Source organism: Myotis yumanensis, unplaced genomic scaffold (genome assembly GCF_028538775.1).
Source record: "Myotis yumanensis isolate MYYU_CA2020_CCGP unplaced genomic scaffold, mMyoYum1.0.hap1 SCAF_2, whole genome shotgun sequence".
NCBI lineage: Eukaryota > Metazoa > Chordata > Mammalia > Chiroptera > Vespertilionidae > Myotis > Myotis yumanensis.
In genome coordinates, this window is record NW_027223753.1 from 112,578,937 (window position 1) to 112,606,592 (window position 27,656).

At 44.7% G+C, this 27,656-nt stretch overlaps 1 protein-coding gene and 1 long non-coding RNA gene across 5 annotated transcripts in view; one reads left to right on the forward strand and one right to left on the reverse strand.

Moving 5' to 3' along the window:
- On the forward strand, positions 1-27,641 carry LOC139003738 (transmembrane 4 L6 family member 4). The gene is made up of 5 exons (XM_070405954.1): positions 1-360; positions 2,038-2,127; positions 11,895-12,031; positions 22,477-22,666; positions 25,647-27,641. The coding sequence occupies exons 1-5, from the start codon at positions 187-189 to the stop codon at positions 25,662-25,664; spliced, it is 609 nt and encodes a 202-aa protein (XP_070262055.1). The 5' UTR covers positions 1-186; the 3' UTR covers positions 25,665-27,641.
- LOC139003739 (uncharacterized) overlaps positions 1,473-27,656 on the reverse strand; it is a 32,795-nt gene continuing 6,611 nt past the window's right edge. For 2 of the 4 annotated variants that reach the window (XR_011470296.1, XR_011470295.1), the window contains 2 exons: positions 24,937-25,033; positions 24,061-24,844 (listed from right to left, as the gene is read on the reverse strand). This is a non-coding gene — a long non-coding RNA (uncharacterized lncRNA). Of the gene's footprint in view, positions 2,471-2,767; positions 2,901-20,868; positions 23,111-24,060; positions 24,845-24,936; positions 25,034-27,656 lie in introns of those variants that run through there. The other 2 variants (XR_011470298.1, XR_011470297.1) reach the window with 2 other exon arrangements.

Consider the following 27,656-nt stretch of genomic DNA (forward strand, 5'->3'; position numbering starts at 1 on the left):
TTCTGATCTATTTGAGAAGCGGAAGCAACTCCAGGGCACAGTTCCCAGGCTGGCTGGCTTCTCAGCTCCAACATACGGATTGAACTGGGGCGCTGACTAGGACCCTCTGGCTCATAACTTTGAAGAGACACCGTGAAGGAGGCAGTGAGGGACGTTTTTCTCGGTCCTGTGCCATCCTTCCCCAGCATGTGCACCGGAGGGTGTGCCAAGTGCCTGGGGGGCACCCTCATTCCCCTCACTGTGTTTGGCATCCTGGCTAACATCCTTTTGTTTTTCCCTGGAGGAAAAGTGATAGACAACAATGAACACCTTTCTGAAGAGGTCTGGTTTTTCGGAGGAATATTAGGAAGCGGGTTCTTGGTGAGTATTAAAATCCCCCTGAAGGAGATTTTCACCCCATTCTTCCAAAACTGGGCACTTAGTAACCAGGAAGATACTTAGTTGCTAACAAAAACCTAAGCATTGTTCTATGAAAAGTCAGTGCCTTAATTGTTCCTTCTCCATTAGGGCCTGACAAGGACCTGTCTGCTGCATTACTAGGTCATTTAAACTTGGTCTGGCAGTTCTCATGGGCCAACTGAAGGTCACAGAATTTCTTAATTCAAACAAGAGAGAGTGTTATGGGGAGGGGGATTAGGGGGTGGAAGTACACTTTATAGCAAATTGATTGACTGAACCACCAAGAGAAATAGGTGTCAGAGGATTCTTCGTCCACTCATGCATGAAGGCTTTCTTATTCCTGTTTCCAGTAGAGACTGGGAGCTTCTGCTTTAGAGAGAGATCCTTATCATGACAATCCAGGACACCTGTTTTGTTTTGTTTTTTGTTTTGTTTTGTTTTTTCTTTTCCTAACCCACCATCTAAATCATGGTTCTCAACCTTCCTAATGCCATGACCCTTTAATACAGTTCCTCATGTTGTGGTGACCCCCAACCATAAAATTATTTTCGTTGCTACTTCTTAACTGTAATTTTGCTACTGTTATGAATCGTAATGTAAATATCTGATATGCAGGATGTATTTTCATTGTTACAAATTGAACATAATTAAAGCATAGTGATTAATCACAAAAACAATATGTAATTATATATGTGTTTTCCGATGGTCTTAGGCGACCCCTGTGAAAGGGTCGTTCGACCCCCAAAGGGGTCGCGACCCACAGGTTGAGAACCACTGATCTAAATGGAGACTGGGAGTGTCAGATCTTGAAATCTTGGTCCATTGAAACTGCAGTAAAGCCAAATGGCATCAAAATACTCAATAACACTGGTCCACCCACCAGCGATGCTCTGTCATTCCTGCCATAACCTTCAACCACCAAGTCTCACATCATGGCTGTGGCTCCTCACACAGCCAGGCAAGCGTGGGTCTTGCTTTTGATACTGAATTTTTGGACTGGAACCCGGATTCTTTGTCTGCCGAAATGGAAGAATGAATCCAAGGACAGAAAGTGGTATAGTAAAGGTGGAGATTTATTGAAGGACAAGTACAGACTCCCATGTGGGGAGAGGGAAGAGTCCCACAGAATGGACTCCCAAGTAGGGAGGGGGAAAGGGTCCCACTGAGTTCCTTTCCCTATGGCTTATAAAGGCTGCAGATCCTGGTGCTTGATATCCCCTCTGAATGGTCAATATTCCCCTTCCAGTTGATTACTATAGTAACTCCTGGGCTCAAAGGTTGAACCTCACAGGAGACATGTGAGGTTCTCCCCCTCCATCCTCATTGTTCCCCTATTCCCTCTGGGTGTTCTTCTTTTCTATCTGAATGAAGGGCTTCCTTCTCTTTATTTTATAAATATAGACATTTCTTGCTACTTCCAGTTCCCTTATCTTATGTAAATGCAACTGTTGCTGCTCCCTTGTTTTATGGAGATGTAACTGCACCTGGTTTCCTGGTGTTATAGAAATGTACCTTCTCCCTGTGTTTTTTCCATGGACCCCAATTCTAAAAAATCCCTAAGCCTGCCTATATTTCCCTAAAATTCCTGCTTCACTTTTACATCCCAGACCCATTCTAAGGTGCTTCTCTTGCTGACAGATGATCTTCCCTGTGCTGGTGTTCCTGGGCTTAAAGAACAATGACTGCTGTGGGTGCTGTGGCAACGAGAGGTGTGGGAAGAGATTTGCGGTGAGTTACTAGGGGGGCAGACACCATAATTATTCCCAGTTACACTGTCCCCTCCTGCTGGACATCTCAAGGGTGGAGAGGAGTAATCAGCCCCAAGCATGACTCTGGGGACAGCTGGTGCAGGGATAAAGATGTAATTCTTCCTGTGGATGGAAAGTAACTATAATGATAAATTTAAAATGCCACCTCCGATTTCACAAACAAGCAGAGATGTCAGAGCTGGAAGGCTGCAGTGAAGCCATATAACGAACGAGGCTGGGAAGGCAGAGATGGGGAGTGGCCCTCTCCCCCAGCCATGAGAGGCCCTGAGACCCTAGACAAGTCATTTCCTTCTCTGGTCCACCTGTAAAAAAGAGATTAGACAAGATAACAAACGGTAACCTCCTCTCCCCTTTAGCCCCCTAAATTCCCCATGCACACCATTGCCAGTTCACTACCTCAGTGCCCAGCTCTTCCCACTTCCCCCTGCATTTTGACGCAGGACTTCTTCCTTCATGTAGCCATCCATATTTTCACAGACAGGTAGAGAGATTAGGCATCCCTGTTCCTCTCAGGGTGGGAAGAATTCTGGGATGTAAGGTCAGTCCCATTTCTACAGCTGGCCAAGTTACTGTCCTGCTCTCTGCCTCCCTTTGCTTACCTGTTCTATGAGGAAGTTGGACTAGATCAGAATTTCCCAATTTAGGACAGGCTTTGCTGGTATTCAGATGTGCTATATTTTTCAATAGCATGGAAGGTTATTCCCTTTTCAATTCTCCTTCAGTCCTTTGAGTCTGTCATGAAAAAGAAAATCTCATTTTGATGGAAAGAAGTTCTTACTATTCCTAACCCCTCATGATCTCCCTTTCTAACAAAAGAACAAGCCCCCAGCTCCAGGATTGCCAGCAACATTAACAAAGAATGATATTGTGTTCTGTTTGCTAAAGATCCTAGTTTTTATTCAGATGATTATATGAATGAATGAAAGAGGGTTGACTTAAAGAAAAGTATTAGGAGATCAATACATTGATGTGGCAAAGATGAAGGTAGAACTGAAATGAAGGCGGGATGAGGAGTGAGGCCATCTCCTGCTCCCATCTCCTGAGGTTCAGTTGTCCACCTAAGAGACTTGAGAGCCCAATGATGAACTATACACACTTACCTTAACTTGTTCAAGGGAAAGCAATCAGTTATGAAATAAAATCATGTCATTCTTTCTCACCACATTTGCTCATTTATTGAATCAAACAATACTTATTGAGCACATATGAAGGACTGAGGCTGGTGCACAGCACATAGCACACAGATTTTCATTCAAAGAAAATGTTCTCACCTTCTTAACACCATCACAAGTCCCAAGTAAGAATCAATTATTAAAATTACCTTTAAATAACCAATTATAGGAGACTTGACTTGGGGGGGTGAGCATGCAGTAAAATACTCAGATGCAGTATTATAGAATTACTAGAGGCCAGATGCACGAAATTCATACAAGGGCCTTGGCCCTGGCCCCAGCCGCCTCCACTGGGGCCAAAGGCCTCTGCTGCCTCTGCGATAGTTCCCACCCGCTGCGGCTATGTCTGGAAGAAAGGACGTTCAAAAGGACTTCCAGTCTAATTAGCATTTTACACTTTTATTATTATAGATAAACCTGAAACCTATATAATTTGATTAACCAATGTCACCCCAATCTTATCTAATAAAAGAGAAACATGCAAATTGATCATACCTCCACTACACTCACAAGCCATGCCCACCAGCCAATCAGAGCGACTATATGCAAATTAACCCAACAAAGATGGCGGCTGGCAGCCATGGAGTTGGAGCAAGCAGGAGGCTTGGTTGTCCCGGTGATGGAGGAAGCCAAGCTTTCCACCTGCCCCGGCCAGCTGTCGGCTCCGCTCAAGGCAACAAAGTTTCAATTATAGAAGATAAATAAATCCCAGATACCTGCTTCCAGCCAGCCTCCACTGGGAGCTTGGGTGGCTGGGGAGCTTTGCCAGCCTGCAAACAGCCATCAGCTCCTAACCCAGGCTGGCCAGGCACCCCAGGGGAGACCCCCACCCTGAAGGGGCTGTGGCCAGCCTGCAAACAGCCCTCAGCCCCTCACTCAGGCTGGCCAGGCACTCCAGGGGAGACCCCCACCCTGAAGGGGCTGTGGCCATCCTGCAAACAGCCATCAGCCCCTCACCCAGGCTGGCCAGGCACCATAGTGGGACCCCCACCCTGAAGGGGCTGTGGCCAGCCTGCAAACAGCCATCAGCCCCTCACCCAGGCTGGCCACACCCTCATGGGTGAGGTTTCCCGCTGGGGGGCTTGGCCAGCCTGCAAACAGCCATCAGCCCCTCACCCAGGCTGGCCAGGCACCACAGTGGGACCCCCACCCTGAAGAGACTGTGGCCAGCCTGCAAACAGCCATCAGCCCTTCACCCAGGCTGGCCACACCCTCATGGGTGAGGTTCCCCGCTGGGGAGCTTGGCCAGCCTGCAAACAGCCATCAGCCCCTCACCCAGGCTGGCCATACCCTCATGGGTGAGGTTCCCCGCTGGGGGGCTTGGCCAGCCTGCAAACAGCCATCAGCCCCTCACCCAGGCTGGCCACACCCTCATGGGTGAGGTTCCCCGCTGGGGGGCTTGGCCAGCCTGCAAACAGCCATCAGCCCCTCACCCAGGCTGGCCAGGCACCACAGTGGGACCCCCACCCTGAAGATACTGTGGCCAGCCTGCAAACAGCCATCAGCCACTCACCTGGGCTGGCCAGGCACCCCAGTAGGACCCCCCTCCCTGAAGGGGGTGTGGCCAGTCTGAAAATGACCCTCAGCCCCTCACCCAGGCTCGCCAGGCAGCCCAGAGGGACCCCCACCCTGATCCAGGACACCCTTCAGGGCAAACCAGCTGGCCCCCACCCATGCATCAGGCCTCTATCCTATATAATAAAAGGGCAATATGCAAATTTACCCTAAGAGCAGAATGACTGGTCACTATGACACACACTGACCACCAGGGGGCAGATGCTTAATGCAAGAGCTGCCCCCTAGTGATCAGTGAGCTCCCACAGGGGGAGTTCTGCTCAGCCACAAGCCAGGCTGATGGCTGCCAGCACAGTGGTTGTGGCGGGAGCCTCTCCCGCTTCCTCAGCAAAGCTAAGGATGTCCGACTGCAGCTTAGGCCTACTCCCCGCTGGTAAGTGGACATCCCCCGAGGGCTCCTGGGCTGCCAGAAGAATGTCTGACTGCCAGCTTAGGCCCAATCCCCCAGGGAGCAGGCCTAAGCTCGCAGGTGGACATCCCCCGAAGGGTCCCAGACTGTGAGAGGGCACAGGCCGGGCTAAGGGACCACCCCCTGCCCAGTGCACAAATTTTTGTGCACCAGGCCTCTAGTAAGTTCAATAAAAAATTAAAAAAATAAAATCATCATTTACAAAAAAATGTAATATAACAACAAATTATTTGTTATAATTATCCTAGGGGCCCGTTGCACAAAATTCGTGCATGTGTAGGGTCCCTAGGCCTGGCGGGTGATCAGGGCCAATCTGGGGGCAACCGGTGGGGTGATTGGGCCCCCTGGCCTTGGCTGGCCTGGGGCCTGCAGGCTAGGGGCAGCTCCTGCATTGAGCATCTGCCCCCTGGTGGTCAGTGCATGTCATAGCAACTGGTTGTGCCGCCGTTCAGTTGATTTGCATATTAGGCTTTTATTATATAAGATTATATTTTACATATATTATGGCATTTTAAGTAATTAAGGTAAGATTAAATATATAACTCATTTTCTGCTTGAAATGTAATCCTGTTCTACTTGGGAGATGTTGAAGGAATACATGGAAGATGAGAATATGAAAGAAGAGAGAGAGAGAGAGAGAGAGAGAGAGAGAGAAGCTATTAAGGAAATTGGTGGGAAAAAAAAAACACAAAACAAACAAACAAAAAAACCTCACTGCTTAGAGTCCACCAGTTCATTCTCTGGTGTTGACTATAGGTGAAGATTAGCCCAGTAAAATACGGTTTATTTATTTATGTATTTATTTATTTTGGGTTTATATGCAACCACAGCAAAAAGTGAAATAACATTCAAGTATTGTACAAAACTTGTTTTTAATTAGATTTAAGTGCAGTCCAAGAGGAATGCTGAGAAATCAATACTTTTACAAGTCCAGTTGAGTCAATATGATCTGAAACATTTGCTCTGCCCAATTCCAGTTGTCCATCTGAGCTCCCTAAACTCCCTCGTCCCCATACCGGGTGGGATCTGCCCTTGGTGTGAGTTGAGGATGACACCTTCAAATGACTGTCCAGCTGTCCACAAGGCCAATGCCCACCAAAGGAATAGCCAAGCAAGTCTGTAAACCAAGGCAACCAGCCACAGGTGCCCTGGACCAGAGACCACTACCCTCCAGGTGGCCAGAAGAAGCATTTCTTGTTTTTGTTTTGTTTGTTCGTAATTGGCTGCCAACTTTTTAAAAATAGAGTTCACTAAAGTATGTAGACACCTTACTTCTTTTTCAAAATGTATGGTACTATAGGCCCTGCATGTTGGCACAGTGGCCTACACTGGGTAAGGCTGAGTCCTTCTTTAGCAGCCCCACCCCATCCCTAGGAGCCATTGCATCATGCCTTGCTCTGGAGCCAGGTTCCCTTTGGTTCTGAGAATCTGGACAAAGCAGCAACCATTCTATAAAGACAGGTATCCACACACACACGTGTAAGGCAAAGAAAAAGAAGCTGTAGCATAATTTGATTACTGCTCTAATGCTGAAAGATTTTATTTTGGCCAAGGCTCACAGCATCCCCTCCAGGTGTTTAAGGAATGCTGGGCTTCTGTGGAACATTGTTTTATGAATCCTACTGGGTAAAACAGCCCGTGGGGCATAAATAGACTGACCCAGGGCTAAGGCCTAAATCCTGTCACTGTCTCCACAGCCTTGCTCTCTATCCTTTCCTGGCCCCTCCTTCTCCTACTTTGCTATGTCTTTCTGTAGTATTCCCCAGAATTCATCTGCATCATTCTTTCCTTTCCTTGGGGAGTAAAACCAGGACTAAGAGTTGGCAGTAGATGCAGGATGTGGAGACTGCGGAACTGGAAAAAATTATGAGATCACCTAAGTGATAGTTTCCAGGTGAAACTAGAAAATGGAGGTAAGCTCTCCTCTGAGGCTCAGCCAATGGAAGCCCAGCTCCAGGGGTCACCCTCTCAAATAAACTGGACTAATGAGAGCTGAGGACAGAGAGAAGGGTGACTTTCAAGGTGGGCATTAAAAACTGACCTGAGTGTTTTCAGGTCGCAACCTCTTCCTTCCATACTGGAGGCTCTCCTGCCCTCTAATCCTTTAAATAAATTGATCTCTCAGGATCCAGTGAGATAGCTAATTAATTCAATCAACTAATTCATGTCAAGTATGTGCTTTAATAAGAGTCTCTTGAAGCTCTAGGCCTTGAAAAGAGCATATTTAATAATGGGAATGAAGACAATTGATGAAGGAGATATATATTAGGGGCAAGCACACATTCAGCATCCTTCTTAGGTAGATAAAGGCCCACCCCCCAGCCATGGGCAGGGTCCAATGGCTGAGAGGCCTGTGTTTGGAGAGGAAGATTTGGTTTTAGGTCCTTGCTATTCATCACTTTGAATATTTCTTGCTAACCCCTTCTGACTTGTAAAGTTTCTGTTGCGAAATCATCTGACAGTCATATGGGTGCTCTCTTGTGGGTAACTAACTGCTTTTCTCTTGCTGCTTTTAAGATTCCATCTTTGTCTTTAACCTATGGCATTTTAATTATGATGTGTCTTGGTGTGGGCCTCTTTGGGTCCCTCTTGTTTGATACTCTCTGTGCTTCCTGGACTTGTAAGTCTGTATCTTTCATCCAGTAGGGGAAATTACTATCATTATTTCTTCAAATGGGTTTTCAATATTTTGCACTCTCTCTTCTCCTTCTGGCATGCACATGATGTGAATGTTGGTTCACTTAAAGTTGTCCCAGAGGTTCCTTACACTAGCTCCATATTTTTGTATCATTTTTCTCTTTTGCTCTTCTGATTGGGTGCTTTTTGCTTCCTCATATTTCAAATTGCTGATTGGATTCTCGGCATCCTCTACTCTACTGTTTCTTCCCTGTAAAATATCCTTCATTTCAGTTAGTATATCCTTCATTTCTAATTCGTCTTTTTTTATGACTGATGTTATCACTAATTTCCTTGAAATTCTCACTAAGTCCTTGAAATTCTCACTAAGTACCTTGAGCATCCTTATAACCATAGTTTTGAACTCTGTATTTAGTAGTTTGCTTGTTTCCATTTAATTTAGTTCTTTTTCTAGAGATTGCCTCTGTTCTTTCATTCTGTTCTTTTCCTTTGTCTCTGCATTTTGACTTATCCTGTTTGTTTCTATGTATTAAGTAGAGCTGCTATGTCTCCTGGAATTGGTAGCATGACCTTATATGTAGGGCCCAGTGGCTCAGCCTCCCTAGTCACCTGAGCTGGGCATTCTTGGTGTGTCCTTGTGCACTGTCTTATTGTAGTTGAGCCTTGATTGCTGTTGGCATCACTGGGAAAGATATACCCCCATGCCAGTTGGCTGTGAGGACCAGCTGTGATTACAGTGGAAGAGCTATTGTGCAGGAGACACCCCTATGGAGCAGGACTGGCTTCACTGTGGCTTTGGTGTTCACTGAGTCTGTCCCTTGACTGTGTTGCTCGTGGATGTGTTGAATTGTAATCTGGCATGGTCTGAAGCTGTCCATCAGACACACTGGCTCTGGGGCCCCCCTGGAAGGGAAAAGTCAGCCACTGCCTGGGCCCTGTCTGGGGTCACCCTTCAGGAGCTTCAGAGCAATCTGCAGATGGCTGCTACTTGTGTTAGACTTGGAAATTCCCAGGAGAGACCAAGCTGTGAAGCAAGGCAGGCTGCTGCTAATGTCGGGCCTGGGGCCTCTTATTAAGAGTTATGGGGCACACTGACACAAGCTGCTACTTGTTTGAAAGATTTTATAAAGGTCTGAAGCCTGAGCCAGGACAGGCCATTCATATGGAAAAGTAGCTGCAAACAGCTTAGATAGGGCTGCAAATTGGGCAGGGCAGGGTCTCAGTGAATCACCAGGGTGGAGCAAACAGTATGAGCCAAGTTGATGTGGACTCAAATATGGTGCCTGCCAGTCAGCTCTACTATGGGGAGGTCTCAGAACAGGAACAATGACCCCTGGGAGTACCCCTGCCTGAGAGAAAGCCGCCCCCAAGTTCTTGCTTTGATGTCAGACAATTCAGTTCCTCCCCATATGTTTCTGTATCCCCTCCAAGCCACTGCCCCAGCACTGGAGCTCAGAGGGAGTGGGGCTATGTAAGTTCATGCACTGGCCCTTTAAGAGGAACTGCCTGGGTTTCTAGCAGCCTCCTTGTCACTCAGCCATAACCCCTGCTGGTTTTTGCAGCCTGAAGTTACGGCGACTTCTCTTCCCAGCTTTGGAACCCTGGGTTGAGGGTTTGGTGAGGGGCTGGGACTCATTGCTTCTCATGGGAGGCCTCCACCCCTAGACATCCCTCCTAATTAAAAAAATACCACACATGGGTATTCAACCAGCCCGTTTCACCCATCTGCCCCTCCTACCATTCTCAATGTGCTTTCTTCTTTACTTCTGTAGTTGTAGGATTTCTATTCAGCCAGATTTCAGGTAATTTGGATGGTTGTTCTGTGTTTTAGCTATAATTTTGATGTGCTTGTACCAGAAGGCTGCAAGTACCAGCATTTACCTATGACACCATCTTGGTTCTCTCCTTCAACTTGATCTTCATAATTTTTCTTTTAACATAAAAAAATTTTGTATATTGAAACCCATGAAAAATTAGTTATTCCATACTGGTTTTAAGACTGGCTCTATCTCTGAGTAGTGAATTTGGCAATTTTTAAAGACTTCTAAACTTAGAATTACTTACAACAAAATAACATAAAGTGTACCTTGCTTCATGTGTTTCCTCTGGAATCATTATGAAAAATCAGTTTGGGGTGGTTGTTTTATTCATTTTAAGGTAAGAAATTTAAACTGGGATATAAAACCAGAACATGCCACCTGTAGTTTAAAGAAGTTATAATTCAATGCTGTATTTTCTTCAGATACTTTTATAAAGAAATAAATCACTACTGATTCAATTGAGAGTCACTGTTCCTCTCCTCTATTACACTACATTCCCTCCTGAGAGTAATCATAATCATTGTTGATATAAGAACATCCATACCTGCCGAAACCGGTTTGGCTCAGTGGATAGAGTGTCGGCCTGCGGACTGAGGGGTCCCGGGTTCGATTCCGGTCAAGGGCATGTGCCTGGGTTGCGGGCACATCCCCAGTGGGAGATGTGCAGGAGGCAGCTGGTCGATGTTTCTCTCTCATCGATGTTTCTAGCTCTCTATCTCTCTCCCTTCCTCTCTGTGAAAAATCAATAAAATATATTTAAAAAAAAAAAAAAAAAAAAAAAGAACATCCATACCTGATGTCATCACAAGATGGCCACTACAAGATGGCTGCTACAAGATGGCCGGCAGGGGAGGGCAGTTAGGGGGCAATCAGGCTGGCAGGAAGAAGTGGTTAGGGACAATCAGGCAAGCAAGCGGTTAGGAGCCAGCAGTCCTGGATTGTGAGAGGGACAGTCAGACATCCCCCAAGGGGTCCCAGATTGGAGAGGGTTCAGGCCAGGCTGAGGGACACCCCTCCAGGGCATGAATTTTGTGCACCATGCCTCTAGTCCTATATAATAATCCTATATAATAAAAGGCTAATATGAAAATAGACCAAACGACAGAACAACCGAACAATCAGTTGCTATGACATGTGCTGACCACCAGGGAGTGCACACAGAACATGGCGGGCATGAGAAGCAGGCAGCAGAGCGGGGAACATGGCAGGCATTGGCCATGGCGGGATGGTGGAGCAGGTGAGCGGAGGCACCAGACCAAAGCAGGACACTGGTCGCTGTCATTGGGGCAAGCCTCTGGTGGTTACTGAAAATTCTTTGCTCCTGTGCACCGCGGTCCTGCCCGATGCTCACACCTGCTGCTGGCCCTGTTCTCACCTGCTGCCAGTGCTCAGCGCCCACCCTGATCACCCCTCAGGGCTTCTCCACCTCCCCCTGCTCCTTAGGGGCAAGCGGGGCTGGCAGCTGCCTCTCGTACCCACTCCCAGTCACACCTTCTGTCGGCACCAGCCCCGCTCGCACCTGCAGCCTGCGCCGGAGCTGCCGCTCACACCCACTACTGGTGCCCAGCACCAGTCCTGATCGCTCAGCACCGTCAGTGGGTGTGAGCAGTGGCTGCTGGCCCAGATCACCCCTGAGGGCTTCTCCACCTCCCCCTGCTCCTGAGGGATGATTGGGGCAGCAGTGGAATGACTGGTCACTATGACATGCACTGACCACCAGGGGGCAGATGCTCTATGCAGGAGCTGCCCCCAGTCTGCAGGCCCCAGGCCAGCCAAGGCAGGTGACAGTGGGGGCCTCCCCGATCTCCCTGCCAGTCTCTGCACATATTGGCCCTGGTCGTTGGCCAGGCCTAGGGACCCTATCCATGCATGAATTTCATAATTATCACTTCAATCATCGGTGAATAGCTGAAAAATATATGGGCATGAGGCAAAGAAGGGTACATGAGACACCTAAGTCATTCTAGTAGACCTGAGAGGCCCCATCTCCTGGAAAGACTGGCTTTTACCTGTAATGTTCCTGTAGCTACTATGCTCAACAACAGGCTGGTTAGGTGTGTTGAGAGCAACCTCTGGACCAACTTAAGAACCTGACTGTCTCCTTATCTTTCAGATGTTCACCTCCACAATATTTGCTGTGATCGGATTCTTGGGGGCTGGATACTCATTTGTCATCTCAGCTATCTCCATCAACAAGGGTTCTAAATGTCTCATGGACAATAGCACATGGGGCTACCCCTTCCATGACGGGTAAAGTACACTCTTCAAGGGGCACAGTCAGATAAATGGCCAAAGGGGAGATGCTGCACATGCATGTCCTGTCATCTTAATTTGCAAGTCTCAGGCATGCTGCTCTGTGAGGCATAGCTGGAGTGTGTACTGGAGTGAAGCTGCCAAGATCTCAGCTCTAACTGCTGCTTTGACAGAGATCAGAAGAAATAATGAAAGGGGACACCTCAGCTGGCTTGAGGGAAGGAGATTTGTGGTGTCTCTGCTGACATTCAAAGTTTATTAGCAGACAGATGAGACAACTAATAATATTAATAAACAGGGAGAACTGGCTTCCATTAAAAATATAACAATGGAAAACAAGAACAATTATTCACTAGCAGGCTCAAAGGCTTTCACTAATATCCCAAATGGTCTATAGCTAAACAGGTTTTTAAGGTGCAAATTTACAGCTAATGACATTGGAAACATTGTAGATTCTTCATGAGAGTTAATGTCAACAGAAATCTTTAAAATAGCATTTCATATTTTCATTGTTCTTTGTAAAAAGCTTCCTTTTTGTGATAGCCAGTTTTGCTCAGCAGTTAGAGTGTTGATCTGCAGACTGAATGGTCTCAGGTTTGATTCTAGTCAAGGGCATGTACATATATCAGTGCAAGCTCAATCCTGGGGCACATGTGGGAGGCAACCAATTGATGTGTCTCTCTCACATTGATGTTTCTCTCTCTCTGTCTCTACCCCTCCCTTCCACTCTCTCTAAAAATCAATGGAAAAAAATATCTTCTGGTGAGGATTGACAACAAGAAAAAAAAATACTTTTCTTCTTGCCCTGGCAAGAAGTTAGAGCATTGAAGTGTCTTGGGTTCAATTCCAAGTCAGGTCACATACCTGGGTTGCAGGTTCCATCCCCCACCCCGATTGAGATTTATGGGGGAGATAGCCAATTGATGTGTCTCTCTCACACCAATGTTTCTCTCTCTCTACCCCTCCTTCCTTCCTTCCACTCTCTCTAAAAAAAATCAATGGGGAAAAAATATCCTCAAGTGAGAATTAACAAAAAACCCACAACTTTTTTTTTCTTGTTTGTTTTTAACAAATTTATAATTTAATATCCATAACAACCCCAAAGGGTAATTTACTTCCTGCCAAGACAGGCTTACGAAATTTGACTAGCTCTAACTAAGTCAGACTGCCATCTGGGGGCAAAGGCACAGCTCAAATTCACATTTTCTGACTTCCAAGCTTAGTCTCCTTATATTATACACTAGAGGCCTGGTGCATGGATTCGTGCACTGGTGGGGTCCCTCAGCCTGGCCTGTGCCCTCTTGTAATCTGGGACCCCTTTGGGGAAGTGAAGCAGCAGTTCCCAGCTTACCCCTACTTCCTAACTGTGCAAAATTCCATTGTTAGAAATGTTACTATGTGCTCTTTATAGGTTATACTAGTATTTATTTTTAATGGTAAGAATAAAGTTATCCTGTTTTCACTTAAACCTCTTGAAATATTATAAAACAATGCATGTTCACTAATACAAAAGTTGAGAATTCAGGCCAGAACTCTTAGCTACTTGAATTTTATTTTCCTTCTCCAACGATTTGCTAGATGCCTGCACTGTTCTCTGCTCTTTATGGCATTCCCAGGCCCAGTAGTGAAGTGGCAGGTGGCCAGGAAGGAGCCCAAGTCTGGGCCGGGTGCCACCCCACACCCACTCATCCCAGTCCCGCTGCACCTGCCACCACCGCTGCTTGGTAGCGCTGCGGAGGAGGAGGAAGAAGCTTGCACCGCTGCAGCTGCACGTGCCAGCTGTGAGCCCAGCGTCTGATGCCCATCTGTCAGCTGAGTGGTGCTCCTGCTGTGGGAGCACACTGACCACCAGGGGGCAGCTCCTGTGTTGAGCGACTGCCCCCTGGTGGTCAGTGCGCATCATAGTGACCGGTCAACCAGTCATTTGGTCGTTCAGTTGCTTAGGCTTTAATATATATAGATTCTCTGCCTCTACACTGCAATGTCCAATACGGTAGCCAGTAGCCACATGTAGCTATTTAAATTTAAATTCATGTAAATGAAATAGAGTTAAAAACTCCTCAGTCACATTAGTGATCTTTCAAGCACTCAGTGGCCACACATGGCTAGTAGTGACTGTACTGAATATCACAGACACAAGGCAGCTCCACCATCACAGCCAGCCTACCAGACAGTGCTCATGGACTCAAACCTCCACGAGGGCTGGGACCATTTCTGCTCTGTTCACTGCTGCAGCCCCTCCGCCCAGCACAGGGATTTTTAGAGAGAGTGGAAGGGAGGGGTAGATGCACCCGGAGGGTCAGGAAAGATGGTTGTTAGGTCCTCCTGCACATGGAGGATGGGTTCATTACTAGAAAACCTATAGGGCACCAGTTTATTAACTCAAACCTCTTTATTAATTTACAGTGAAAAGTTAAGAACCCGCCCTAACCGGTTTGGCTCAGTGGATAGAGCCACGGCCTGCGGACTGACGGGTCCCAGGTTCGATTCCAGTCAAGGGCATGTACCTTGGTTGCGGGCACATCCCCAGTAGGGGGCGTGCAGGAGGCAGCTGATCGATGTTTCTCTCTGATCGATGTTTCTAACTCTCTATTCCTCTCCCTTCCTCTCTGTAAAATATCAATAAAATATATTTTTTTAAAAAAGAAAAGTTAAGAACCCAGAGCAGGCTTCAGGGAGGGGAGGTGGCGGTACTGGTTCTGTTATGACCTGAGGTCCAGTGTGTTCACAAGTTTCACATAAAATGTCCCCACCCTTCTCTATAGCTGAACAGGAATACACGGCCTCTAATATCCTCATACCACAGGCAGGGATTCCCAAATTTACTGTGAAACGCCCTCTCGTCTCACAGAGGACTGCTGGGGCTCCCCTGCCATGGGAGGGCTTGTATTTTTGTTTAACTATAGAGTAAGTACAGGTGACAGCATCAGCACAGCACAGAATATGGTTTTCTATTTATCTGTTACGTGAAAGATACTATCCTGGATGAACTTAAGACCAGTTAGAGTAAATCTATGTACAAAACAAAGGGGAAGAAAGGAAACACAACAGATGCCAAGTCACACTCCCAGGCAGTGGTCTCACATGTCTGACATTAAGGGCTAAACACCTCCCACCCTGCTTGTGGTGCCATGGGATGGGTGGCCCCGCTAAGGAGTGACAGCTTGCTGTGGGCCAGCAAAGGAAATGCCAACATGGGGAAAGGACAGGAAACCAGTTTTCAAAGTACTCAGTGTTTGTCCTTCTGGCGAAGCCAGTTTTCATTCACATCACACTATGATATATTGTACGTTATTCTGTGATAGACAATGTCATATATGTTATTTTATCTACTCCTCACAACAACTAATAGGTCCATCAATAGGTCTCAGATGAGAGCGATCCTATATAATAAAAGAGTAATGTGCAAATTGACCCTAATGGAGGAACGACCGGTCACTATGACATGCACTGACCACCAGGGGGCAGACGCTCAATGCAGGAGCTACCCCTGGTGGTCAGTGCACTCCCACAGGGGAAGCTCCACTCAGCCACAAGCAGGGCTGATGGCTACAAATGTAGCAGCGGTGGTGGGAGCCTCTCCCACCTCCTCGTCAGTGCTAAGGATGTCTGACTGAGGACTACCGGGCTGCCAGAGGGATGTCTGACTGCCAGCTTAGGCCCAATGCCCCCAGGGAGCGGGCCTAAGCTGGCAGGTGGACATCCCAAGGGGTCCCGGACTGCAAGAGGGCACAGGCTGGGCAGAGGGACCTCCCTGAGTGCATGAATTTTTATGCACCAGGCCTCTAGTTTAATAATAAAAACAAAGTGGGATCAATTTTGCAGCAAGCAAGAACATTTCAGAATTCTCTACCACCTCTGCCCACTGTATGGCTTTGATTAGGCTCTAAAGGGAGAAAGGTTTACATACCTAATCATATACACAGTGGCTGCAAACTAGCAAATAACCAAAAGTTGCTCTATAGGGTTGTGTTACAGAACCATACCTACTATACTTTCCAGGTGACTTATAGGTAAGAGTGGTTGTGACTGTTCATGGTTTTCCCTCATGGCTGACTTTAGAATTTAATCCCACATACAATGAAAGTCCACTCTCTGCAAGGAGTGAAATATGGCCCAACTGGAAGGCTTTTAATAGGGTGGACCCAGGCAGAGTGCGTCACTGCGTCCCCTACCGTCTGCATCCTTCCCTCAGTGGTGCACTCTCCCTCATCCTGTGGCCCAACTTCTGAGACAGAAACTCACATTTTTTGTTGGCCTATCTCCCACTATCAGCTCCAAACCTTCCCTGGGACTGCAGAGGCCCGTCTTGAGTTTCCTGCAACAATAAGTGAACCTTTGGTGCTTAGTGTTTTTCAGTTAACAAAGTACTTTCACCTACAGTGTCTCATTCGATCCTCCCCAAAAGCTTGTGGGATTATGAACTTTCCTTCAGAGGATATAGCTGAGGCGCAGAGAGTTGACAAGTGACTTACCTGAAAGAATCCTATTTCTTCATGACCGAAGTTTGAATCTAAGTTTCTGACTCTAAGTCACAGTGTTTTATCTTGAGCACTATTCTCACTGATTGGCACTATTGTTTTTTGTATAAAATCCACCTAGCAGAGTTCAGGGGCCTCCTGTCTCCAGTCTTTTTTACTGGGCCATGGACTCTTCTTATCCATCAGATCCCAATGTGTAAGCATCACAGCAGCTGTCATCATAGCTGCAATCCTAACACATACACATCTGCTTAGGGAGTGAGAAAGAGTAATCACTGTATGAGCCCAAACAAAAGCATTCAAGACAGTTGCCAGCCACTCTTTCCTTATCACCAAATGGCAGTGGCAGCAGCTGCTTGTCCCTCCTCTTCCTTTCCTTCCTCCTCCTGTTAAGGACTAAGGGCCAAGTATTTTACACACATTATCTCAATTAAACTTCCTAATAAATATGAGAAGAATTCTTATCCCTGAAGTATAAAAATGAAGTTCAAAAGGTTAATTTGCTGAGGGCTCCCAGCTAGTATTTAGTAGAAAGAGAATTAATAAACAAACAAACAAAATAAAAACACTTGGCAATACCCTACTTTGTGTTGATGCTTGTCCCAGCATGCAGCAAAGGGGGACAGACACGGTCCCTGCTCTGATGAGCACATGGTTACTTAGGATGACAACACAGACCACACCTTTACAATACAAAAAGGAGTGATATTGAGGAGTGCAAGAAAGCTTCCTCAAGGAAGTAACTTAGGCTGCTTTCAGAAGATGAGAAGTTTGCCTTGCAGGAGGGAGGGAAAACAAGTTTCAGGCAGAGAGAAGAACAGCCCTGAGGCAACTGGGAAAGGCCTGATATGCTCAGAGAATGGCCAGAAGCTCGGGGCAAATATGGGGGAGAGGGAGAGAAGGGCACCATTCAAGTGGTTGACTGAGAGGCAGCCTGGACCTGCAGGACATTAGGAGGCAGCAGAGACAGGACATGCCCACTTGGGAGCTTCAGGACGATCATGATGGCAGCGGCATGGAGGATGACAGGAGGGCTCAGTAACTGAAGGTTGGAGTAACCACCCACATAAGACCATAAGCATCTGCCAGACAGTGGGATTGGGGCTCAAAGAAGGAGGAAAGTTTCAGAGACTCTGAGATGGAATCATCAGGATTAGGTGTGAGGGGGAAGGGACCAAGCTGTACTTAGATTTCCAGCTTGGGGCACAAAATCTTCAATGATGTAGAATTTCCCACTGTTTTCCTCAGAAACGTTTGTTGGTGATCATGTTAAAGGAGCAAAGACAGTTAACTTTTTCTGTCATGAGAACCATACTAAAGAAGCATCCCAAAGAAGGAAAAGAAAACTGGGACACTTTGATAATATGCCCTCTTGGCCTCCTTTGAAGTAAGATCTCCTCCCATCCAAAGTCTTCCTTTCTGAGATAATTGGCCACCTCTACCTTGACCCTGAGCTGCTTGCACAGGGCATGGGGACAGCTGTGGGAGGGAAAATCAGAGGAAAGGCTAAGGACATTCAGCAGTGGGGGAAGGAAAAGGAGCATAGGCAAGCACAGCACTCCTTGCCCAGACTGCAACCATCCCACCAAGACACAGAACTGAATTTAATTAAATGATCTGCCTGGACTTTCAGTTAAGACTGTCTGCATTTGCCCTTCAAAGATTACTTATTAGCAAGGAAGCCCATAAACTGCTTGTGAACACATTCCCTAGAGCTGAGAGCTACATCACATCAGTAGGGTGAAATGGGATAGCATGGCCTGTTCCCAGTTCTCAGGAAGCAAGAAACACACTGATGTTAAGAAATGGCTTTGCTCTTGGCTTGAGCAGACATAGGGTCCAGTCATACCTCAGCAAATACCAATGATGTGATCTTGGGTGATAAATTCATGTCTCAGCTCTTTCTCTGTGAAAATGGATAATAGGAAGCTCTACTTCACAGATTCAGGCAAGAATAAAATAACAGAATGTACATAAAGCACTTGGCACAACTACTGCCACATAGTGCTTGCTATACTTTCAGCCTTATTATTCACTAGAGGCCCGGTGCACAAAATTCGTGCATGGGGGGGTGTCCCTAAACTCAGCCTGCACCCTCTCCAATCTGGGACCCCTCAGAGGATGTCCCAAGGATTGGGCCTAAACCAGCAGTCGGACATCCCTCTCACAATATGGGACTGCTGGCTCCTAACCACTCTCCTGCCTGCCTGCCTGATTGCCCCTAACCACTCTGCATTCCAGCCTGATAGACCCCTAACCGCTCCCCTGATGGCCTGATTGATGCCTAACTGCTCCCCTGCCAGCATGATCGTCCCCAACTGCCCTCCCCTGCTAGCCCGATCGCCCCCAACTGCCTTCTCCTGTGGGGCTGAGGGGACAGGGGGACTCCAGCTAGATGAGGCGGGACTGAAGGGACTGGGGGACTGAGGTTGGATGAAGCTGGATGCTGCGGGGACTGGATGAGATGGGGCTGAGGGGACTGGAGGACTGAGGCTGGATGAGGCAGGGCTGAGGGGACTGGGGGACTGCAACTGGATGAGGCAGGGCTGAGGGGACTGGAGGACTCTGGCTGGATGAGGAGTGTGGTGACTGCCGCCCCCCGGAGGGGCTGAGGGGACTGAGCGCCACCATCTTGTGGCTGTGGGCACCGCCATCTTGTGAGGGCATGACGGTCAATTAGCATATTCCCTCTTTATTAGATAGGATTTTTATGAATATAACTCACTGCTACAAGGGGAATTTATTATTATGCATTAGAACTTTCTAAAATGTATGCTTTTATAATTTGTGACTTAATTTGAATCTTTTAAAGCAGTCAAACGAAGATTCAAAGATGATAATCTCTTTATCATGGTATAAATAAACCCTGATTGGCACACTATTATGGAGGTATTTACGTATTTTATCAATCATATTTCAAATAGCCCAAGGAGATATACTTTCTTAAACAGAGGGATTTGTGTAATGGTTAAGAGCATTGGCTTTGAAGTCAGACAGACCTCAGATCAAATCCAGGCACTTACATTTCTAGCCTCAACTTTTTAATCTGTGGGTGGGTATATGTCCATTCATTCAGTGACTATTTCCTAAAGGTGACTCTATGGCAGGTCTTGTTCAAGGAGAGCAGCATGTCCTGTTAGGGCTGGGAAGGCGATGTAAAGCAGCTGGCCCAGGGCCCGGAACACAGGCAGGGCACAGTAGGTGCAAGCTGCTGTCACGTATGGAAACTCCCCATGCTGGAACTGGGACAGACACAGGGGACATGGTCTCTGTCCTTGTGAGTGTAAAATCCGAATAGAAGACAGACAAATCGCCAGACTACGACACAGAATGCTGGGAAGCACAGAAGGGGACCAAAGCCAGGCAGAGTGGCCAGCAAAGCAGTGTGGCTCCCCTGCCCTTCCTTCAGCTGCAAGAAGTGAGTTGCATGAACTCCGTGACGCTCCATTCCGATGTTGATGGATTACTGCTGCTCCATGTGAATGCCCTTCCCAAGAGCAGGATGCTGTAAAACTCCAGCTCAGTAAACTGGGTGTACACTGCCTCAGCTCCCCTTGCTTCACAGAGTGTGGAAACATGATTAGCGCCCAGGTACAAGGAATAGGAGGTTGGAGAGTTGGGTACAGCAATCATTGCCGGCATCTCTGAGAGTCTCAGAACCTGGGAGTTTGGGGGATGGGAGAAGGGCCTGGACCGGCATCAGTGATGGTTTGTGAGTGGGACTGAGAGGACTGCTCCAGGCACCAAACTCAATCCTTGTTTCCAAGTTCCCATGGTGAGCTGATCTCACCACCGAGGGGTGCTAAAGGGACAGTTACCTATAGCAAAACTTTTAAAAAAGAACTTTTCCACTCTATAAAGTGAGTTCATGAGAGCTGGGTATGGGACCATCACTTCACAAGCAGGGCGTGAGTGTGCCCACTGCACACACCTTCAGAAGAGGGAAGAACTCAGGACTGCCAATCACTTTATCTCAGGGTCTTCTCTTTACCAAATGTGCCTGGAAAATATTGTCTCCCTGTAACTTCCTATCATCATCAAGTTTAAAAACTGTAAAGAGGGCTAGGACTACATGGAAAAATGCAGAACAGAAAGACAAGTGTTTAAAAAATAATAAGTACTGAAAAGAGGTCTTACACAACAATACATATGGTGTATTATCTCAGTGACTTCTCACAACTGAGAGGTTGGTTTTAGCCTCTTTTATAGAGGAAGAAACTGGTACTGCTGCTGGGAAAGGGATAAGTAACTTGTGTGAGTAATGCACGCTAGTAAGAGGAATGCTTGTATTCAAACCCAAGTCCACTGAAATCCAAAATACCAGACTCTTTCCTTTAGACCAGACAGCTCAGATTAAGTGAAATAATAACACTAGCATTTATTGAGACGTAACATATGCCAGACACTGTCCTAAGCACTCTACTAGTATTGAGTCTAGTATTAAGTCATTTAATCACAATAATTCTGTGATTTCACAGATAATGTTGTTCCCATTTTACAGATAAGTCACATAGCTAGTGAGCAGCTAGAACATGTGTTCTTATGAAAAGGTCCATCGATGCTATGAACAATGTTTTATTTTTAAAGCAAGAGCAAATGCCCTTTCCTTTGTTCTTTCGACTGTTAAATGCCAAAGTATCTTCCGTCCGTCCATCATTGCAAACATTTTTCAAGTTTTTACACAGAATGTATTAAATAAGTGTGTACTGATTACTAAAAAATTCATCATGTCAAAAAGGTCTAAAAACAATAAGGTGGGTGTTGACTTAGTAGCCACATGCAGATGGAGTTCCCCATTGAGGCCTTGGGAGGATAGAGGAGGCATAAAGGAAGAGGGGGAGACCAATCTGTGGCTCTGAGAATGTGAGAGGAAGGATAATGACCCAAAGGACTGACTGTTTTCCTGTGGTTGGCGTTGAAGACAGCGTGCTTCACTTTCCTCCTTCATGGCTCTACGCGCATTGTCACGCAGTGAACTCCTAATACACAGAGTTTGTAAATGTATTGCAGTTCTCCTATTTCAGAGTTTTTATAAGATACATATTAAGGCAGCGGATTACTTTAGTGCTTCTAGTTAATTAAATCTTTTTGCAAGTGGAATTCCCACATGTTGACAAAAATATACTTGAGTCAAATTTACAATTTGCTTAGAATTAGGCCTTTAAAAAAGGCAAGCTTTCCCCTTTAACTATGTGACACGATTATACTTTACTTGACTTCAGATGGCCACTAGACGTGGCAGAATTGTGTCAAATGTCCAAGTGGTCCCAAATCACAGTAGGTGGAACCAAGCCCAGATGGTGAGATTCTTTTCCTGGAGTGTCTTCATTTTCCTGGCTCCCCGGTAGATACTGAGTTTACCCATCCTCTCAGTCAGCTCACAAAGTCACTCTGTCACTGAGCTCTATGACCTATGGGAACTCACTTAACCTCTCTGTGCCTCAATGTCTTTATTTGTGAAATAAAATAAAAGTAGCATAAGGCTTCTATAAGAAATAAAATAGTTATGGGTAGCTCAGTTGTTGATCATTGACCTATAAATCAGGAGATCACGGTTCGTTTCCCAGTCAGGGTACACGCCTGTGTTGTGGGCTCAATCCCCAGTGTGGGCTGTGCAGGAGGCAACCAATCAATGATTCTCTCTCATCATTGATGTTTCCTTCTCTCTTTCCTTTTCCCTTCATCTCTGAAATCAATAAAAAACATATTTTTAAATTTTTTTTAAAAGAAATAAAATAGTTAATAGTTTAAAATGTTTGGAACAGGATCTTACACATAGTATATAGTCTATAGACATTTTAGGGATTGTTGTAAAAATATTGATATTATTGCCTATTTTTCTTATGGCACTTATGTTTTTGGATGAAAGTATTTCAAAAGAAAAATTATTATTGTGACTTTCTAGTCTAGGTATTGCCTACATTTTACAGCTGTTTCCTTTCTTTAACATGCCCCTAACAGGGATTACCTCAATGACAAAGCCTTATGGAGCAAGTGCAGGGAGCCCGAAAACGTGGTGTCCTGGAATCTGACCCTCTTCTCCATCCTGCTCATCATAGCAGTGTTCCAGATGCTTCTCTGCACCATCCAGGTGATTAACGGCCTCCTGGGGACCCTGTGTGGAGACTGCCGATGTTGTGGCTGCTGCAGGGTAAGTTGAGGGCTTTGTCCTTACTCCTCAGGATGGGAAGCCAAGGCTGGCCTCCAGCGCTAGTGGAATGACAGGGTGGAGAGGGTCGCAGCTACAGAAAGCACAGCCAGGCTGGACAGTCTGGCAGCCCCCTCTGTCAACCCAGGGAACAGTGACATTGTGTTGCTGGAACCCAGAAACTCTGTCCTCTGTGCATGTTAACATTTCCAGGCTCAAGTTGACCCAAATTTTTAGCTTCACACTCAGTCCTGGAGGCAAAGGACTGGGTATGCATTGAGAAATGTGCAGTGATGTCATGTGAAAGTCCCCGGGAAGTGGGCATGTGTGGCTGTAGCGCATCACAGCCTGGCCTGAAAGGTTCTCCCCATTTCCTAACTAGAGCTACAGAGTGGGCTAAAGTTGCCAAGTAGTATGCAGAACACGCTTCAAGATATTTTATTTTCTCTGTAAAAGAACAGAACATACCAATTAAAAATAAACAACTATATTTTGATGAGATATCTGATATAAAAGAGAGAAATATTCCTTAAGTGGGGGGAAAGAAAAGTACAAAAAGTTTAGCCTCAAAATTGATTATAAGTTATCAGCAAGGATATAAAAATAAAAATAAACCTATGGGAAGTAAGATAGTGCATTTATTTCAACTAATGACCAAACCAGATCAGACAAAGCTATTTAAATACTCAGATTTGTGTAGGGGGTGGGGGGGAGGTGGGGAAGGAATAAACAACATGGTCCTCTAATTGGAAATTGTGTAAATAAAGTAAATACACATCTATCTACTTAACATAATATTGTAAAAATAATACCCTAATTTTAAATTATTCAAATAATTTTCTTTAAATATTTAGCAAGCATTATATGTCTGTAAGTCAAAAGTTGTGTGTGTGTGTGTGTGTGTGTGTGACACATACAGCTATATAGAGAGGTATTCCATTGGGAAGGCTGCATCCTGCCCTTGTCTTCTGTTTCCCCAGTTCCCCCAGTTCTCCACCAGGGAATGTTACCTAATTTCTCGTATATCCTCCTAGAGTTTCTTTTTTATTGTTTTTATTTCTCTTACTTTGAAAGGATTTTATCAAAACTTATCACTAATGTTTATGAAATAGTGTTATTTAAAAAGAGCAAAATACAAAATAGATGTATACCGGATATAAAAGTGTGTAAATAAGAAAAAACCAATACTTTAAATAAAAAAGACCTAAAGGAAATCCAACTAAACTGTTAAATAATAGTTGTTTGTGGGTAAGAAGGCTTTCATTTTTGTTCTTCTTCCTACTTTATATTATTTAATATATAACCATTATATATTTTAAAATATAAAAAAGTAAACAAAAAGTTCCAGAAATCTACTGTAAAATGCATATATTATAAGTAAATTTTACTGGCTATTGAATTTTTTCTATAAATTTTCAGTTCTATTGTGTTGTATTTAATTTTTTTGTCAATAAACACAATTGGAGAGAAAACTACCAGTTATTCATCAAAATTATTTTTATGATAGCAGTGAGAATATTGAGCACTTGAATCTTGTGATTCCTCTTAAATGAATTCTTGCTTTCTGAATCAGCTATTTTATTTCAAACACCAATATTATTTATTTTCCTGCTTTCACACTTTATAGTTAGGTAGAAAATTTTTATTGCCAGACTTATTGAAAATACAACTGCTCTTTGAATACAAGATAATAGTTTACTAAATCTGAGGATTATCTATAAATATAACCACATACCCATAAATGTCAGTACATTGACTCTTTTCAGTGAGTGTCATTTACTCAAATATCATATTTTTGAAATTTTAATGAATAAATCATTGATAGGCAAAAGACAGTAGATGGTGAATGAACCCTGTTGAAATTCCCTCCCACCCTTACTCCTTTCCTTCTTCCCTTATTTCCTTCCTTCCTTCTTCATCTTTTTATTTGGAAAACTTCAAATCTATATAAATTTCAGAAGAATACTGCAATATACACCTGATCTTTTTCACCTGGATATACAAGTTGTTCAATTTTGGCTCACTCTCTCTTTTTTAACCATTGGAAAGTATTTTGTAGACATTGTGGAACTTCACTACTAAATATTTCAGTGCACGTTAAACTCAGTCTGGTGAGGATTCCTCTCTTGTTGCCAGTTTGCCTCTCAGAGAGCAGGTCAGCATTCCTCCCCCAGTAGGTCACTGAGGAAAGACAGAAAGATGTGGGCTCTTAGCAGTTATTTAATAGCTGAATTACCCGCACAAGCTGCCTAACTTCTCAGAGCCATAGTTACCTCAACCACCTTTACTGAACTTCTACAGAAAGTGAGCAGAGCAGATTCATTCATCCAGGCAGAAAATATTTGAGAGCTTCCTGAGTCTGGCACAATCCTTGAAAGAGGCAAGAGATAAAAATGTGCTTTAAAATCCAAGCCATGGCCTGGGATGAGTGACAGCTTGGCAGTCTTGGCCAAGTCAGTTGCCCTCACCTGTTTCTTTGTAAAACGTGATTGTTAAACTAACTTCCCAAAGTTGTTGACTGAGCGTCTAATATGGGGTGATTAATATACATTCATTTGAACAGTTAGAAGGCTCGGTACATTGCACTGATTGTTATTTACTAACAGCATGGAAATCAGTGAGGCAGCATAGCTTCCAGAAAAGGAACACAATCTCCGAGTTCAGCCTCCCTGGGTTCAAATCCTGGCTCCTCTACTTAGCTGTGGCTTTAGAGACATCACTTGAACTCTCTGTGCTTCTTATAGAAATTGTTTTTAATAATAACTGATGCAAAATAAAATGAAGCTTCAACTCTTATAACCTAAACACAGTCAAGAGATTAAATAAAGCTCTGAAACAAAGTCAGAATAGAATATAAAATATCCAATAAGTAACCAATGAGGGGCAGGAGTAATCAGAGAAGAGGTGACAGAGAATGGAGGGAAAGGGGAGAAGTAAGCCAAAAAAATGATGTCATACTTAATTAACTTTTTCTACCTTCTAGGGAGATGGACCAGTTTAAACCTCTGTGATGACTTTCTGTAACTCGATGGCATGTGAGAAGACATTCAACATAATCTCTCTTTGGGGTTGTCTGTTTCCATCTTAGCTCAACTTGGCGCTTTATGTTAACTTTGAATAAAAAAAACAGATTGCCCACATAAGTTAGATTTATAAATCTTTCAAATTAGCTTCCCGTTAGAATGGAAGAGCAGCTAAAAAGCTAATTTTTCACAACTTTTTCTTCAAGAATGAAAAATGGATGTCACCTGTACTACCACATTGCTTCTTTGTATATATGGGTGTTTATGTTTTTTGGAAGTTTAACATAATTGAAAGGATAAAATCACTTTAAAATGAGCAACTAAGACCAATTTTGTTGTCAAGATTTATGGAAAAAAAGAATGACTGACTGGCCTGTCAAAAATAATTTTAATTGCTGTCTTTTGGCTAATGTGTTTGAACTAATTGTAACTACTCTTTTGAATAAGGGTTTCCTTATAAATATTACATTAAAATACTAATTCAGTGGTAATATAATAAAGGTGGTGAGTGTTTCAGAAAGGAGGGGCAAAAGGTTGCTTCCTTTAATCAAACAAAAAAATATGTTTTAAAAGTTGATTTTTTAAAATAACTTGTCAGCCAATGGCCCAGGGTTAAGATAATAGATATTATTAATTCTATGTGTTACATTATGACACTAAGACTTCAGTTTTATGGGTCAGGCACTAATATACAGTTAAATCCATTGTGTTGATTTAAGTTCAAACCTCAACTCCATCATATACCAGCTTGGAATCCTGTGAAAGTTACTTTCTAAGTCTCAGTTTCCCCATCTGTAAAAGGACGGTTAAGAAATGTCGAAGTCCCAAGGATGAAACCGGGAGGCCTGTGCGATTGTCCACATGGCTCGTGCACAATGAGGACCTCAGAGGGAGTTACAAGCCAGCAAGTCTCACCTCTGCACCTGCCAAGCTCATAGGCACACTGACAACGAGGCTTCTTATAGCCGTTAACAAAGCAGTTACCAATCACCCCTGAGTGTTGGCCACTGGGGGATCACCACTGAAGACTCAAGGAGTTACACGTCTTTTGATTTTGCCCTCACTGTAATGAGATCTCTGAGATCAGAGGTCAAATCTGGCACTCAACAGGAAGGAGGAAAGGCAGGAGTTACGCATTACGGTCTCCTTGAGGGACCTATAAACACACACACACACACACACACACACACACACAGTTTCAAATGAGTTTAGACCTCTTGTTCTCAAATGTGGCCGATCATCACAATCACCCAGGAAATATTCTAAAATTATGATTCCTGAGGCCCAACATAGACCTACTGCATCTGAAATCTCAGGCATGATGCATGGATGCCTATCTTTTGTGTTACTTACTTTTTAAAGCTGCTGAGTTTTAAAAACTAAAAACTAGCCACTGTGAGCAACCATTGACTAGACCACAGACAGACTGGCAGGCACCAAGGATGAAAAGGAGTCAGACCCCACTGGGAGCTCACACTCTACAGATCACTGTTAATACAATGTAGTATATGGCAAATCCTAAAGGGTCACACTGGTATCTGTGCCAGAAGTTCAGAGACAGCAGAGCATTGGGACTGACTCATCAACCTAAGTTCTTTGTTGAGGAAATAAGAATGTGGATGAGGCATCACTTCCTTATTTAGGGCTTTTCATTGAAACACATTTTAGAAATGAAGGTTTGTATTCATCATCAAATCCAGTCTCGTTATTTTATAATTAAAGAAGTAAGACACAACTTTGATAAATGTTTACACAAAAGCCATTTTCCAAATGCAATTACTATAGAATTGGGAAAAATAGCTTGCCATGGATAAGAGGACTTGGAAGGAAGAGACAGGAAACAAAGGGTAAGGTTGAATGGGCCCTTCCTTTGCAGATCCTCCCACACACACACACACATACACACACACACACACACCAAGGTTGGTAATAAAATTGTTCAGAAATTTTCCTTATGTGAGTTCCTAACT

Bases quoted from the DNA above. Each gene is read 5' to 3' on its own strand.
- LOC139003738 (XM_070405954.1), top strand. From the start codon at position 187: ATGTGCACCGGAGGGTGTGCCAAGTGCCTGGGGGGCACCCTCATTCCC. The intron at 361-2,037 runs GTGAGTATTAAA...TCTTGCTGACAG, and splicing joins TATTAGGAAGCGGGTTCTTG to ATGATCTTCCCTGTGCTGGT. The intron at 12,032-22,476 runs GTAAAGTACACT...TGCCCCTAACAG, and splicing joins GGCTACCCCTTCCATGACGG to GGATTACCTCAATGACAAAG.